At 38.9% G+C, this 15,709-nt stretch overlaps 1 protein-coding gene across 6 annotated transcripts in view; it reads left to right on the top strand.

Moving 5' to 3' along the window:
* Window positions 1-15,709, top strand: part of scn8a (sodium voltage-gated channel alpha subunit 8) — a 124,032-nt gene that overhangs the window by 48,869 nt on the left and 59,454 nt on the right. For 4 of the 6 annotated variants that reach the window (XM_062969253.1, XM_062969250.1, XM_062969252.1 and 1 more), the window contains 4 exon segments: window positions 447-575; window positions 4,332-4,423; window positions 12,749-12,970; window positions 13,806-13,869. In XM_062969253.1, coding sequence (XP_062825323.1) covers window positions 447-575; window positions 4,332-4,423; window positions 12,749-12,970; window positions 13,806-13,869 — 507 coding nt within the window. 6 annotated transcript variants of the gene reach the window in all.

Genomic DNA, 15,709 nt, shown 5'->3' with positions numbered 1-15,709 from the left:
ATCATTGTCCATGATGGTGCTAGGTTTAGAACTCTGAGGCCCATGAGACATCACAATATGAAAGAACCACAAGCGACTTCGCAATCAGTACACAATTCCTTCCACAACTAATCTAATACATCTTCAATAGTAGGGATAATCTATTCAGGTTACACATTATTCAAGTCAGTAGCATTGTTGTAGTTGAATAGATGTTACCCGCTTAAATTATTTCATAACATTTCAATTTATCAAATCCAAGTTAAAATCTTATGAAGACTGTTTCTGGTTTCTCAAATGGGAGAAACCAGAATGAGGGACTATCCAAAATTATACAATTAATATGTGGGTGGTCGCCCTATAATTGTTAATAGAAATGACACCAACTCGAACAGAATTCCAGATTTGTTTGTAGATACTTGTCTATAGACATTGTTCTCTTTCACAATCATTCTTTGTTCCAACAGATATACATTCACTGGTATATATACATTTGAATCACTTGTGAAAATCATTGCAAGAGGCTTCTGCATAGACGGTTTTACTTTCCTTCGAGACGCATGGAACTGGCTAGACTTCAGTGTCATCATGATGGCGTAAGTTTTGCATTCCATCCTATTCTTATGACAAAACTCTATGTGAGTGAAAGGAAATGGTGGTAGTGGTTTTAAAAAACTCAGGACAGTTGACTGTGCCAATCCCACTCACTTTTTTGATAATTGCAGATCAATCTGGTATAAAAATTTTTTAAATACAATTGTGATATCAGAGTGCAGGATTAAAGTTCAAAAAGCTCTTGCATCCGTATTCATAGATTTTGGACTGATATCTGTTGACTGCCTTTATATCGTATATTTATTCTAAATTATTCTAAACCACCAAAATGGAAAGCTGGTGAAAATGGCATAAACATAGACCCCAGCTTTGCCTCCAGACTCTTTTCTTAATACTTGTTATACCCTATAATATACCACAGATCAGCAAGGAGGAAAAAACTTTCTGTTGGTAAAAAAGGTAGTTTTGAGCAGGAAGATAATTGAGCTACTTCATTCAATTTCTCTTTTGCAGCTTAGATCTGTACCTATTGATTATAATAATTTGCATACGTCTGGGTGGACAAAGGGCAGTATTTGGACTGCATGCAGGTTCTGATTCCTCCAGACTTTCTGGCTTGCCCTTTTCCTGGTCAGGAATTACAGGGAATTCTCTCTCTTGGAAGCCTTTAAGGGCTGCAATTCACTTCTCAATAGCAGGGCTTCCATGCATTTTTTTAAATATCAGAAAATCCCTATTTTGAGAACCAAAAGTAAACATTCAGCCAAATTCAGCATTAGGTTTTGTTTTGCCATTTTGGGCAGTCCATGTGGCATATGGAAGGTCTCTGGAGGAGAAGAATGTCACTTGGACCCACCTCATTTGCAGTTTGTCCTAAATTATTCAACTTCAGTTGAGTATGTAAACTGCCACATTTATACAAAGAGAGAATCCACAGTTTTAATGGTTTTTCAATTACCCTGTGTAGCAAAATTTGAAAAATATTCTGTTCCTGGTTTGAAAATCTTGTTCCTGTTTAATTATACAGTCCTTACTTTGAAAGTAGTTGTTATACTCCAGAAACCTAGTTTTTTGTGGCTGCCACAAACTGTTGAATTGGTTAAGACTCAACAAGATATTCATTGAAAAACTATAGCAAAATGTGCTGCAGAATGTCCCGCAAAAACAAGGTTTTTGCAGTTTAATACAGTTTTCCCCCATGTTTTTTGATAGAACCAATTAAGAAATGATATTTATAACCCAGGAACAAAAACCATATTACAGTAGAGTCTCACTTATCCAACATAAATGGGCTGGCAGAACATTGGATAAGCGAATATGTTGGATAATAAGGAGGGATTAAGGAAAAGCCTATTAAACATCAAATTAGGTTATGATTTTACAAATTAAGTACCAAAACATCATGTTATACAACAAATTTGACAGAAAAAATAATTCAATAGGCAGTAATGCTATGTAGTAATTACTGTATTTATGAATTTAGCACCAAAATATCACGATGTATTGAAAACATTGACTATAAAAATGTGTTGGATAATCCAGAACATTGGATTAGTGAGTGTTGGATAAGTGAGACTCTACTGTACATACTGTTATAGATCACTATTGACTGATAGTAGCCATTTCTGTATCAAATACATCACTTCATCCAGAAGTAACAATTTTTAAAATAATCTAAGATAGTGTGTCAAACTAATGTATCTGCAGGTTTTGGTTTTGGAGGCTATTATACTCATCCATTTATCATGAGATTGCACAGCTCATTAGAAAATAACAATAATCCTTAGTAAAGTGTGGGGGACAACACACACTCTTCTATGTTTTTGACTGAATACTCAGCATTAGTTGTCTCATGCTGATTTTTTTCTTTAGTGCGCTTATTTTTACATTATTAATCCAAGATTAATCCAAGATAAGTTATTAATCCAAGATTAGCTTGCTCAGCCATTCTGCTTATGATTTGGCACTTACTTCACTGAAAGCTCAAACTGCTTTTTTTTTTTTTTTTCATGATGGGCCGCTCAGATATAGGCTGGGTGAAATGGTATCTTCTGTAATCATGAACATTTTAGACAATGCATTAACAAATAAGGATCACTGAAAGCAGGAAAAGAACAGAGACACATAAAGATAAAATCATATGTGCTCACCTAGACATACGCAGCCACAAAATTTAGTTCTACAGATGATGTCTTGGCATGCAGTCTTTTAAAAAATATTTTAACTCTTGACTATCTGAAAATTCCAGTCCTTTTCATTTGCCATGTAATTTGAAGATAAATTAAGAAAGATGGCAAATGTCAGCCCTATAGCAATGGACAGGACCATTTTAGTGAGTTCAATTTCACAACTCTCTGAGCCAATCTTCATATATTTTCTTTTTTGTGGAACAGACTTTAGTGAGATGAGGAAGGAGAAAACAAGGAGCAGATTTAAAGCTCAATCTTCTGGAATAACATAATGGCATTTTTAGCAGAGTCAGCCTAAAACATGTTGGTGTCAGGGGCAGAAAATTCAAATGCCATCTCTCTTCCTCAGCAGTGTAAAATGGCTCTTACACATTACTCAGAAATCTGTCATTGCCAGAATCCTTCACCCTGCCTAACCATGCAGCAGTGGCATAGCCAATGACAACTCTTGCAGGCGGATAGGTTGTACTTCAGTTGCTGCATTGATGCCCTAGGTAGGTGTCCCATAGAACAGCAGATTGTTCGAAGAGCCCGTCTACTCCATTAGGTATCCAGGATGCCTTGATTTCCTTCCTGCTTATATAAGCAGATTCAAATGAGATTCTAAGCAACAGATAATCATGTGGCACCTTAAAGACTGACTAATATTTCATTGCCTAAGCTATAATGAAAAAAAAAACCTGTTAGTTTTTGCATTGCTACAACACTATGTGTTTTTGCTGAAACAAGTTTAGGGGGTACCTTCCCCTTTGAGGAAAGCAATCCAAGATAAATAAATTGTTCTCTTCCTCCCTTTTCCCTACCTTGTTTTTTCATGTATCTGAAGAAGTAGACATAGTCCACAAAGACTTATGCCACCATCTTCTTTCTCTCAGTTTCTAAAATGTAAAAGATGCCTTTTCATACACATTTTTCCAGTTTAAACAAGTAGATGTATTTTACATTCATGCTATCCAAGGATGCCTGGAGATTCACAAATGGTGTTTATAAATATCTTGATCTGACGGTTTTTCTCATGTTGCACATATTGAAATAGCCTCTGCTTTTTTGTTTACTGTTTGCTGGAAATGTGGTTTACTGAAATACCCAAAACTCTGCTTATTTCCCCTGATTATTCTTACTCTGCCAGATTGCCTTTGACCTGGACCCACTTTTTCCCAACTATTGAATGTAGACCAGTGTTCATGGGTATGTTTGGGACCACTGGTAAAGAGGTTGCTTGTGCAATTATTACCACTGATTAGGAAGATAACTGAGATATTTTTTTCAAAAAAAAAACTGTCTTAAACTCAATTGCTAGTCCCAATTAGAGTAGATTAACAAAGATGGGATTTACATTATATTGTGAAAAGTTCTCTTCTCAAAGGAATATATTGCTGTATTTTTACTATTTAGTACTGTATGCAGTGGATCTGTTCTAGTTGGAACTATTCTAGTTGGAACTAGTAATTGGATTTGGCCTGTTTTATTTACATCTTGTTGCTCTCTTTTCTTCTGTTTCTTTCTAAATGCCATTTGAAAAGCACTTTCAATTTGGAACGTTACGTGCTTTTTTTCCTGAACCAGGTAACCCCAATTGGTGCCATTAACTCTGGTTTAATTCTGCAGGTATATAACAGAGTTTGTAAACCTAGGCAATGTTTCAGCTCTGCGCACCTTCAGGGTACTGAGAGCTTTGAAAACTATTTCTGTAATTCCAGGTAAGGCAGTTGGTGTTAGGTGTTGGGTTGCAGGTCCCTGTGAGTGATGTATTGCTGTCTGTAGTTGTTGTTTTCTTCCCCATTCCACCTTTTTGGTGTGTGTTATTGTCATTGTGTCTCTTTGTGTGTGACCTCCCTCGTTGCAGATATGTCACAGAGTTTGTGGACCTTGGGAATGTGTCAGCCTTGAGAACTTTCAGAGTTCTCCGAGCTTTGAAAACTATCTCTGTCATTCCAGGTGAGAAATGCTTCTAACCAGTAAGAGTGAAATATATTTTGCATTTCCAATCCCTTTGCCTACACCACCCCTAACTCTGCCTTCCCACTCACTTGCCTTTTCAAAAATGGCACTAGGACATTTTTGATAGGCCTTGCATTCTGCATGAAGAGGCCACCATTAAAAAAAACAAGTGTAGTGGGATAGCCTTTAAAACAATCTCAGTATTTCAAGTCGTTGAACAGAAATAACATGCTTTGATGAAAGAATCCCCATGCTTGGTGGTTTCATTATTTAAAAACTTAGAAATTGACATTCTGATTGCCTGGTTTTCATGCTGTATAGGTTCTAAAAACAGCAAAGAGCTATGCCAATCCCCCTATATGAAATCAGAAGTGTTTGGAAGATCACTTCTGCTTTGAGGAAGGGGAGAGAAAAAGGCAAGCTTTGTTACAGAAGAGAATGGCTCTCCTTTGAGGTATGGAAGAATGTGGTGTTCAGTGGAACATTTGGTGGGAGGCCTCCAAAGCCTACAATTGCTTTGGGTTAGCCCAAGGCCCACTCACCACCATCCTCCAGTCTAGAACCTTTCAGACAGGAAATACATTCCGCTGTACCTATGCAATCACAACATTCACTTAAGAAAACATGTAAACACAGAATATATACAGGCAGTGTCCAAGTTACGAACAAGATAGGTTCTGTAGGTTTGATCTTAAGTTGAATTTGCATGTAAATCGGAACAGCTCCAGCCATATACATGCATGCATGCATGCTTTGGATACCATAGGGAAGGGTTAACACCTCTGTGGTATTTGTTTTGCTGTCTGTGCCCCTGTTCAGAAGATTTCATCTCACTTTGTCGCTTTGATAATTGGAATTTGAAAAAATTGGCTTGTTGCAGAAACAAGGATTGATGCTAAAGCTTCAGTGGAGACCCCTTTTCCCCATGATATCTCTTCCAGGAGTAAATTTCCCTTCTGAGGGGTAGATTTCTCTCATTTCCTATTGTCTCATCCCTGTTCTTAACTATGAATCATCTGTAAGTCAAATGTTTGTAACTTGGGGACTGCCTGTATATCATTTAGCTTTGAAATGTGAGTCCCATGCATGATGTTAACATTTCCCAGCCTTTGCTTGGGGTCTTGCTCATATAACCCGATCTTGCTTTACATTTGTTTATACATGCTAAGTTTTGCGTGATCAATCGCTTCCCCATTCCCCCAAATGAATGTTGGAGGTGCAGTGTGTAATGCTATTTTTCTCCTTTACTGAAGGGGAAGGCTATTGTAATAGCCTGCCTTGCCCCTTTAACTCATAAGCTTTGGGAATTGTTGTTTTTTTTTTCCTCTGTTGTGTTAACATTTCTAGACCTGAAACAAGCATATACGTGAGCAGCATTCAAAAAGATCCCTTGAGTCTTTAAATATTACACTTGTTTTAAATACATCTGTTAAAAAAGTATTGCCCTTTTTGAACTACAGCAAAGAGGTATTTGAAAATATGTACACCATATAAGTACACTAATGAAAGAGCCAGATCAGGTTGTGACTCCCGGTGGAGTATTTGCCTAGTTTATTGATGTGTGATTTGTGAAATGGCTAATGAAAGGCCTATCACGGGGGATGCAGGGTGTTCAGATGAACCCACTCATCTATTCAAGGGGGGGGGGGTGCTACATGCTTCCCACTCTTGCAGAGGGCTGTCTCAAGATTTTTGTATTTTCCAACTTAGTTCAGCAAAATTAACAATGATTGAATGTTAATAGTAATTTATTCTAGTCCATAGACCATAAAAGATCGTATATCCCTAAAATGAATAGAGAAAACAGTGCTTTTTAACACTATGCCACATGCAAGGTTTTCTTTGATTGGCAGCACAATTTTATGTTAACAGAGCAGTTTTGCAAAGAACCTTGGATAGCTGTCTTGATAGTATCACTTTTCATCTATAACTTGCCCTTACTGCTTTTGGAAGATACACACCCAAAAAGCTGCTTCAAAAATATTTAGTGTGACGGAGTTAAAACAGTGTTAGGCCACAATGAGTATTATGGAGGTATCTCAGAGCCCTTCTAATATTTTTAACATTTTATATTTGTATATTTTAAGTTGTATTGAAATGCTTTTAGTGTAAGCCGCTTTGAGTCTCATTGTGGAGAGAAAAGCAGGATATAAATAATGTTGATGATGATGATAATTCTACACTCAACTAAATCCCAGGAGGAACTGGGATATTAAATCCACCCCAAAACCCACACTTTCCCTGAAGGGGGTGTGGATAGTTGCATCCAGCCACCCTCCAGCCCTCATTTTGCCTAGGATTCAAAAATCTTGAAATTCCCTGATGCAAAGCACAAGGAACTCTTCACTCCTGTTAAGGAGCCCAATACCTGCTTGCTGTGAAGTGGTTTACTCCAGAACGAGAACAACACAGACACAAAACTGTTCTTTCCAAATTGAAGACTTTTCTTTCTTCAGTTGCAACAAAAGTAAAAGCGGTACAAATATCAGCATAGTATTTACAGTATGGACAACAAACTTTCCATCTTCATCCAACATCCACCAACTTCAAACTAACACAGGGTTCCTACAACCTATATAATACAATAGTCTTGGCACTGGTCACCACACCCCAATTACAATGACACCTGTGGTTAGACCTGAAGCACTGATCATGTTATCACTTACAGAAATGTTGAGTAACTTAACAAACCATGCCACATTTCCCCCAAAACACTGACCTGAGGGGACTGCCAGCAGCTCTCATGTTGCACAAAAATGACAGGGATTTCATTTTTTAAATCCTGACGTCCTGATGCTTCATTTTTGCATGTCAGAAGAGCTGCTAGCAGGCCCCTCAGGTAAGTTTTTTTGAGGGGGGAATGGGGGGCGGGGAGGGGAGGGGATGGTTGCCCAAAGAAAAACGGGGATCCCGAAGCACTTGAAGAACTGGATCACAGTGGGGATTGACCCCTGGGACTGTGGAAGCTGTCCTGGGAGTCAATCCCCATAGGGCCCTCACCAGCTTGAGGTCTGGATCTTTCCAGGTGTTTAATCCAGTTTTCTCTGGATTAATTACATTTCACCTGAGGTGTCATTTGGCTGCCTCAAGTAAAACTGAAGCAGGTCTCAGATTAAAGGTCTGTCTGGAAGGGCCCTCAAAGGCTTTCAAGGAAGAGCCACTTATAGCTGAGTCCCTTCGGGGAGATTGGGCAGAATAGAAATAAAGTTTTATATTATATATATTATATATTTAAATAGTAAAAGGAATTTTGTTGGTCAGAACCAGATCTGCATGATTATAAACCCCTGAAACTTGACTTACATATAAAAATGTGTACCCATGTACTATTTCTAGGTTTTAAAATAAAAATATGGCTATGTTTAATTTAAATGTTTGAAGCTTGCAGTACCATCTTCAGTCTTGAAGTAGCAGATATTCCTAATCCATGCAGTTAATGCAATTTGAAACAGGAGCGATCTAAGGGACAAAGCCCTCCTCCTTACTCTGCGACAGTGACCCCCCTCCCAAAGGAAAGGGCAGACCCCTTTGCCCCTTTGACAGAAGGTTACACAATGGCAGTGGTCTTCTCAGTAACAATTGCTTCATTCAGATTGGGAAAGAAGGGTATATCTTTTTCTGATAGGTGTGTAACTTGGTTTAATTACTTAAATTATCAAATTAATGGCTGTTCTAGCCCTTTTGCGTCTGGTGGCAGCTAAAGTATAATATAATAAAATATGCTGATCCAAATCCTTGGTAATGGGGGCAGCTGACAGAAAAAGAGAGATCTATCGTATAATTTATAAATGCACCAGATGCTTAACATATGTACAGAGGTGCCACAATAATTGTACTCCTTAATCTCAGAGGAGGCATCAAAAGGTGCTCTTGTTGCCACTTATAAAAACACCACTCATGGAGGAATAATCAAAAGGCTGGAGCAGAATGAGCACCTTTCCCAGGCTTTCTAAACTGGATCCCTTTGGGAATGCTCAGAAGCAGTGCTGTTAATATCAATTACAACCGCATAAAAGCTCTGAGGGACTCTGGGAAGAAAAAGACTGAGGCATCTGTGCCAGAAAATGGGTGAAATGTAGGAACTGGGGATAATAAAATGTGTCTGAAAAAATTAAATCAAGGAGCAGATTGAGGGGAGCAAGAAATTAATAAGTCAGAACATGTAATGGCTCGTTAAATGCCTTTAATGGGCATAAATTAAAGGAAAGGCAAGTGAGTTAAAGAGATGGATTATGCTGGTGAATCAGCTGGAGGAAAACATTGTAGTTTACTTTGGTGGGGACGGTGTTGGCTATCAGATTTGGGATTATAATGTCTGGGGTCATATTTAAAGCCACTCTTAAATATGGCCCTAGACGTAAAGAATCTGCAGTCTATGGCAGTGGTTCCTAACCTTCAGTCCTCCGGGTGTTTTAGACTTCAGTTCTCGGAAATCCCAGCTGCTAGGAATTGTGGAGGTTGTGGGAGATAAAATACAAACCACTTGGAGGACCAAAGATTGGGAACCACTGGTCTATGGCAGGGTTGAACAAAGTGTGGCCCCAGGATCCCCCATAGACCAAAACAAAACAAAAAAAGCTCAGCTCAATTTTTTTAAATGTCGTTTTGCTCAAAAGCCATTTCTAGGAATGTGGAGTGTATTTTCATCACATTTGGAGCCCATTGGATAAAAATGAAATTTTGTCATTTTTTCAAAAATATTTTTTACCCTCAAGATACTCCAAAATACCTTCTGTGGGCCAAGAAATGCCCCAAAATGTCCCTCTTTGAGGGCGTATAAAGGCCTTATTTTTGACAGGAGCAGGTATGATGGGGCTTTTTAAGTTCTCCTGGAGGCTAATGTGGCCCTAGTCTTCTACAGTTAGTTCCACCCTTAGTCAAGACAATACACTTCGAAATTTAGCACAAGGAGTGCATTTGGATGAAACATGCCTCCCACATGTCTGTTTGTATATTTGCTAGAGCCCTGTATGCATATGATGGAGGCAATGTTACTGAGAAATTACTTCCTCTTCTCCAGTTTCTTGTTCCCTCAGGCCGAAGTAGAGATGATAATAGCAGTGGCAGAACTATTTAGTGGTCCTCAGTCACACATTCACTTTCCCCTCTTTAAGTTAGTTGCATCCTTGTGTTTGTGCTTGATAAGTAAAAAAAAAGATGATGTACATCCAAGCAGATGGGTACACATCTGTGGACCTGACTGAAGCACCTTTTACCATGAAGGAGAAAAGGTCACTCTGGGTTATATTTATGGGAACTTGTTTCCCTGTATCCCTGTTTCGGCCCTTGTTATTCAGATTTTGTCAGATGACATGCAGCCAGTCAGCAATTGTAAAACAGAGGCTATGAGATCCAACACGTTTGGTAAGGTTTTCAGGCATTTCATTCACGGTTTCTTCAGCTCCCATTCATATATTCCTTACCCCTCATCCAGGCTGATGAAAAACACTTCCATTGAGTAGGAAGCATGTGAACGAGACTGAATGAGACTTTATTTCTATCCCACCTTATCTCCCCAGTGGGGACTCAGGGCGGCTTACAACATATAGAGAGGCAAACATTCAATGCCGTATAAAAATACAAAATAACATAAACAAAAAGATAAAACCCATTGTGCATTTACACAAGCAACAAAGACAATCAGACAATTGAACACAGGCAGACAAATACACATTATAACCATTTCATATTTAACATGTGTGATTAAACGTTTCAGAGTATTTGACATCCCTGCCAAAGCTCCATCGTATGAGCTTATGGGTTTTCCAGTTTCTGGCCCTACATAAACTGCAAATCCAAGGCTCCCATGGTGGCTTGAGTTGCAGTCAGTTTTGACAATAGTGAGTGATTCTGGAGAGGATAATGAGTGAAAAAGCTATCTTCATCCACATACATGCAATACCCTTCCTTCTATAATATATTTTATGATCATACATCTTAATTGTGTCAGAGTCAAAATGCTGCACCTCATGGAAATTACAAGCAACATCGATTTATCTGACATCCTGTGCTTTCCATCCCACCTCCACATAGCCATCAGCATAGACTTCATTGCATAAGAAAGCCGCATTTTCAAGGACCTAATACATTTCTGAATATTATTTCAAATGTCATTTTGTGAAGTGTTTATTCATCCTTTGAAAGTAATATTATACCTCAGATTTCTGTGAAATCTGTTTGATTGTTGTATTTTTAATCCTACCATTCCTACAAAGGTCTCAAGAGAAATATATAGGGTTCCTCCATGGAGTCAATGGAATCCTCCTGTCAGCCCTATGTAATAGATTAGACTTAGAGAAGACTTACAGCTATCTCAAGGTCCCCCAGTTAATTTTGCCACTGCGAGTCTAACTAGATAAAAAGATTAGCTATTTTAAGAACAGGAGCTCCCTCAAGTGGTGAAAAGATGCCTATTTGTCATAGCATGTGATTGTCCTCCACCAACTTACCTTGCATTTTATGTGCTTTGTTTTCAACCAAAAGCCGAGGAGGTGAAATAGGTTAAACCTTTGTGCCGGCTGAACTCCTGATCTGAAGGTTGGTTTGCTGACCTGAAGGTTACAGGTTCAAATCCATGAGACAGGGTGAGCTCCTGTCTGTCAGCTCTAGCTTGCAGGGACATGAGATCAGCCTCCCAGTAACACATCCTGGTGTCCCCTGGGCAATGTCTCTGTAAACAGCCAATTCTATCACACCAGAAGCGGCTTGCAATATGTTCTCAAGTTGCTTCTGACATGATAAAAAACAGTTAGCAAAAATAATTAATTTGTAAATCTGGTTACTAAAGCTCACACTTCTAAGGAAAGCCCATTTTCGGGTAAGGTTTGGCAATATATTTCCCTTTTAATGCCTTAATCCTCAGGTTCTGAACTAAAAATTCAGATAGGAAATAATCATTCTTTTTTAGGTGTCTTGTTCCCCTGCCCTCTTTGAACTAATGCAAAAGAAAGGAACAAATATGCTTCTTTTGGGAGTATTTTAAACATTTCAATGTATTGGAGGGGGACATAGTTATGTTTTAATTCTCTGCCCAGTGCATGAGAAGACACATTTTAAATAATCTGTTCTTGTGTTCAGAAAACCATAATTTGGACTGATTGTTCCATGGACTAAATTTTCTTCAAATTGGCCTCCTCTTTCATGTTATGGTGTCAAAAAAAATCCTAAAGGCATAGAAACCCCACTTGCTTTGGCTAGGCATTCTTTCGTGATTATAATACTATAATTCCACTTTGGCTTTCATGGTACCATCCTACAGAATCCAGGGATCTGCAATTTCATAAACCGCTAGCGCTCTCAAGAAGACAACTGTAAATACTTCATAAAACTACATATCCCAAGATTTTATAGGGTAGAGCCCTGACAATTTAAGTACAGTAGAGTCTCACTTATCCAACACTCACTTATCCAACGTTCTGGATTATCCAACACATTTTTGTAGTCAATGTTTTCAATACATGTGATATTTTGGTGCTAAATTCGTAAATACAGCAATTACAACGTAACATTAGTGCATATTGAACTACTTTTTCTGTCAAATTTGTTGCATAACATGATGTTTTGGTGCTTAATTTGTAAAATCATAACTTAATTTGATGTTTAATAGGCTTTCCCTTAATCCCTCCTTTTTATCCAACATATTCGCTTATCCAACATTCTGCCAGCCCGTTTATATTGGATAAGTGAGACTCTACTGTAATATCAAAGTGCTAACACTCTATAGTGTAAAAGACGTCTATGTTGTGTTTGGGCGATGTGCAGTATTGCCTGAATCACAATCTATTCTCCATCCAAACCCAACGTAGGAGAGCTTCAGAGTGCTGGCTGTATGCCTAAGTAGTGAACTACAGTAGTTACGTTTGTAGTTCCTTTGAGTCCAGTAAGGGAAGCTCAACCAACAACACACCAAGCTTATAATGGGTTGAAGGCTGAAGCCACAGAGAAAAAGAATCTGCCCAAGCTCATGGTTTCACTTAACTTCACAGTCTCCAGGAGGGTATTGTAGGCATCCTAGAGGAAATCTCTCTCTAGGCCGTTGTCCATAAAATACTGAAGAGTGTCATGACTGCTTGTCTTTTTCTTAGGCCTGAAGACTATTGTGGGAGCCTTGATCCAGTCTGTGAAGAAGCTGTCAGATGTGATGATTTTGACAGTGTTTTGCCTCAGTGTGTTTGCTCTAATTGGACTTCAGCTGTTCATGGGGAATCTAAGGAACAAGTGTGTCATCTGGCCCATTGATCTCAATGAGACCTATCTGGAAAATGGCACCAAGGGCTTTGACTGGGAAGAGTACAGCAACAATAACTGTACGTGTTGTTTTTCTGCTGTGATTGTATGCATATTTTAAGAGTTATTAGACTATCTTTGTGGCTGTATTTTTAAAAGAACCAGCAATTTCTGCTCTCAAAAATGCCACATCTTAATGATTTTTTTCATTAGCAATCCATATTTGTCTTGCTTCTGTACATTGTACTTTTTCTTTTACTAAAATTATTTTGGTGGGAAACATTGCTGGGCTTCTCAACTTAAAATTAATACAGTTTCAGATCCTTTTCATTCCATGTACTGTTCTCCAGTGTGTACTGTGAATTGCATGCCATATTTATAATTCAGTTCATAGGAATATATTTCCTAAGTATTATTTTAAGACAGTAAACATGCAACCATCTATCAGCACACTACAAGGTTGCAAACTTGCTATTGCATATAGAATCACAATGAGAACTGCAGTTTATCAGTGGTGATGTGATAACTCCTGACCCTACTTACATGTTTGCACTGTAAATGGTAAAGGTCCTGAGGACTTTGCACCACTACACTGGCTGAAATGCTTGGATCTTAAGATTTCACATTCCTGCCTGATCTTGAAAGTTTAGCAGAGTCAACCCTGGTTAGTATTTGGATGAGAGAACACCAGTAAATAGATGCTGTAAGCTCTATTTCAGATGAGGCAATTAGCAAAACCACCTCTGAGTATTCCTTGCCTTTGAAAATGCTATGAAGTTCATAGGATCACCATATCAATGAGTGATGTGAAAGCACCTACAGCATAAGTAGGTTGTAAAATCACCTTTTGTGTATCTGTTGTTTCATATTATGATTATTAATTATTTTTCTCTTTCTTTTCTTCACCTCATTTAGCGAATTTTTACACAATACCTGGGTTTCTTGATCCATTGTTATGTGGTAACAGCTCCGATGCAGGGTAAGTTGTCAGCTCAGATTCCTTCCACCCCCCTCTCAGTTCCCCCCCCCCAAAAAAACCCAGGCAATTTGACAAATTATAACTGCAAATGAAAAGTCACAGTGTGTGTGAATACAATTACAGAAGTTGCTGAATGAATTTATTGATGAAGTAATTGTCTGACCAGTCACATGTCAACTGAGGTTGTTTGCTTATTCTTTCTGGGAAGGCCAACTGTATAATTAAAAAGAAACATTTAAGAACCTTGCAGAAATGCACAAAACCTCTACCTGGCAAAGGGCTGGGATTTGGTTTCACCCTCTAACCTCAAACCTCCTTGAGTATCATACCATGGACCACAGATCTAAACTGAAGTCAGTAAATGAGTAGACCAGTCGAAATCTTATTATGAGTCCAAATCAGGGAGAATTAATCTACTTTCACTAAACATGTTATGTTTAGCAGAGATGTCTTCATTCAATATGTTGTGTTTAGCAGAGTTGGCCCCTATACCAGCAGTGCAGGCATAGTGTTATGTAGAGTAGATCCACTGAAGTCAATGGGACTAAATGCAGGCATGGGCAAACTTAAGCCTTCTGGATGTTTTAGACTTCAACTCTCAGAATTCTTAACAGCCAGTAAGCTGGCTGGGATTTCTGGGAGTTGAAGTCCAAAACACCTGGAGGGCCGAAGTTTGCCCATGCCTAGACTAAAGTTATTATCCATCTGTCCCATTCATTTCAGTAGTCCTGCTCTACACATGACTCAGGCCATGTCTACATAGGTGAAAGAAAATGGACTCAACCTTGCTACGGGAAATCAGCACAACATATGCCAAGGTTCACAGCTGAAGCATTATATCAAGCTGTTAATTTGGCACAAGTTGAAACAGGTTTTACATTGGAGTTTCCAGATGCTATGGAGATATGGACAACTAGGTTGTACTGGATCTGTTCTCAATCCAGTGTTCATACATCCAACAAACCCACAAGCAGTTTCTTTGTAGAAGCTTTCTGTCAGCATTGCTTCTGATAAGTTCACAACAGAGTGCCCAGTCATGTGCCCAGTATAAGAGGCATTACTAGTAAGCTTCTGTGAGGGAGCTTGCAGGTGATGTGGTGGTAGAAATGCACCCTCAGCTGAGCTGGCCATTTGGATGCCAGAAACATTGGACTAAGCTTGGGCTTAGGGCGGGCAGGCAAGAGACCCCAAGGGCTGCCTGGGAGGCAGGATCCATGGCTAAGTGACAGGAACAGCTGGGTCACTGGGTCGGCGCTCCTCCTCTTCTCCAGGTGCCATGGAGCTGTAAGGCTGCCATTATCACCAGGAACAGCCTCTTTACTCACATCCCACCTGTGCAATTTCTGGGTTTCTTAGTTTTTCAGGGCCTTTTCATGCAGGTGGGTTTATATACAGGATTCTAACACACCATCAAAGCTAATGTGCACCTCCATTTTAACCATGTAATCTAGCAAAAAAAAAAGGTGAGCATTAGACTTGAGTAAACATGGTTACCACTGTCAAGCTGTCTTTGCTCAGTGATGACCCCATGAATTAAGGAACTCAAAGAGACAGTTTTACTAACAGCCCTGGTCAGGCACTAAAAACTCAGTACTTTGACTTTCTTGGTTGAGTCTCTCTACCTGTAGCTCAGTACATATTTTGGAGCAAGTGCAGACCAGCCAGGGTTTTATTTAGCTTCTGAATTTTGCTGTGGAGGTTACCGATTCAATTCATTCTCTTACTGAGATGACATATTGCTTTAGCATTCAATAAGTGATTGCAGCATTTGTGCACTTACCCATATATTTCACTGTTGACATTGCATAGGTAAAGATGACTCTGATAATGCAGATAATTT

The sequence above is a fragment of the Anolis carolinensis genome, chromosome 2, assembly GCF_035594765.1.
Source record: "Anolis carolinensis isolate JA03-04 chromosome 2, rAnoCar3.1.pri, whole genome shotgun sequence".
NCBI lineage: Eukaryota > Metazoa > Chordata > Lepidosauria > Squamata > Dactyloidae > Anolis > Anolis carolinensis.
This window is presented reverse-complemented; position numbering and strand designations above follow the sequence as displayed.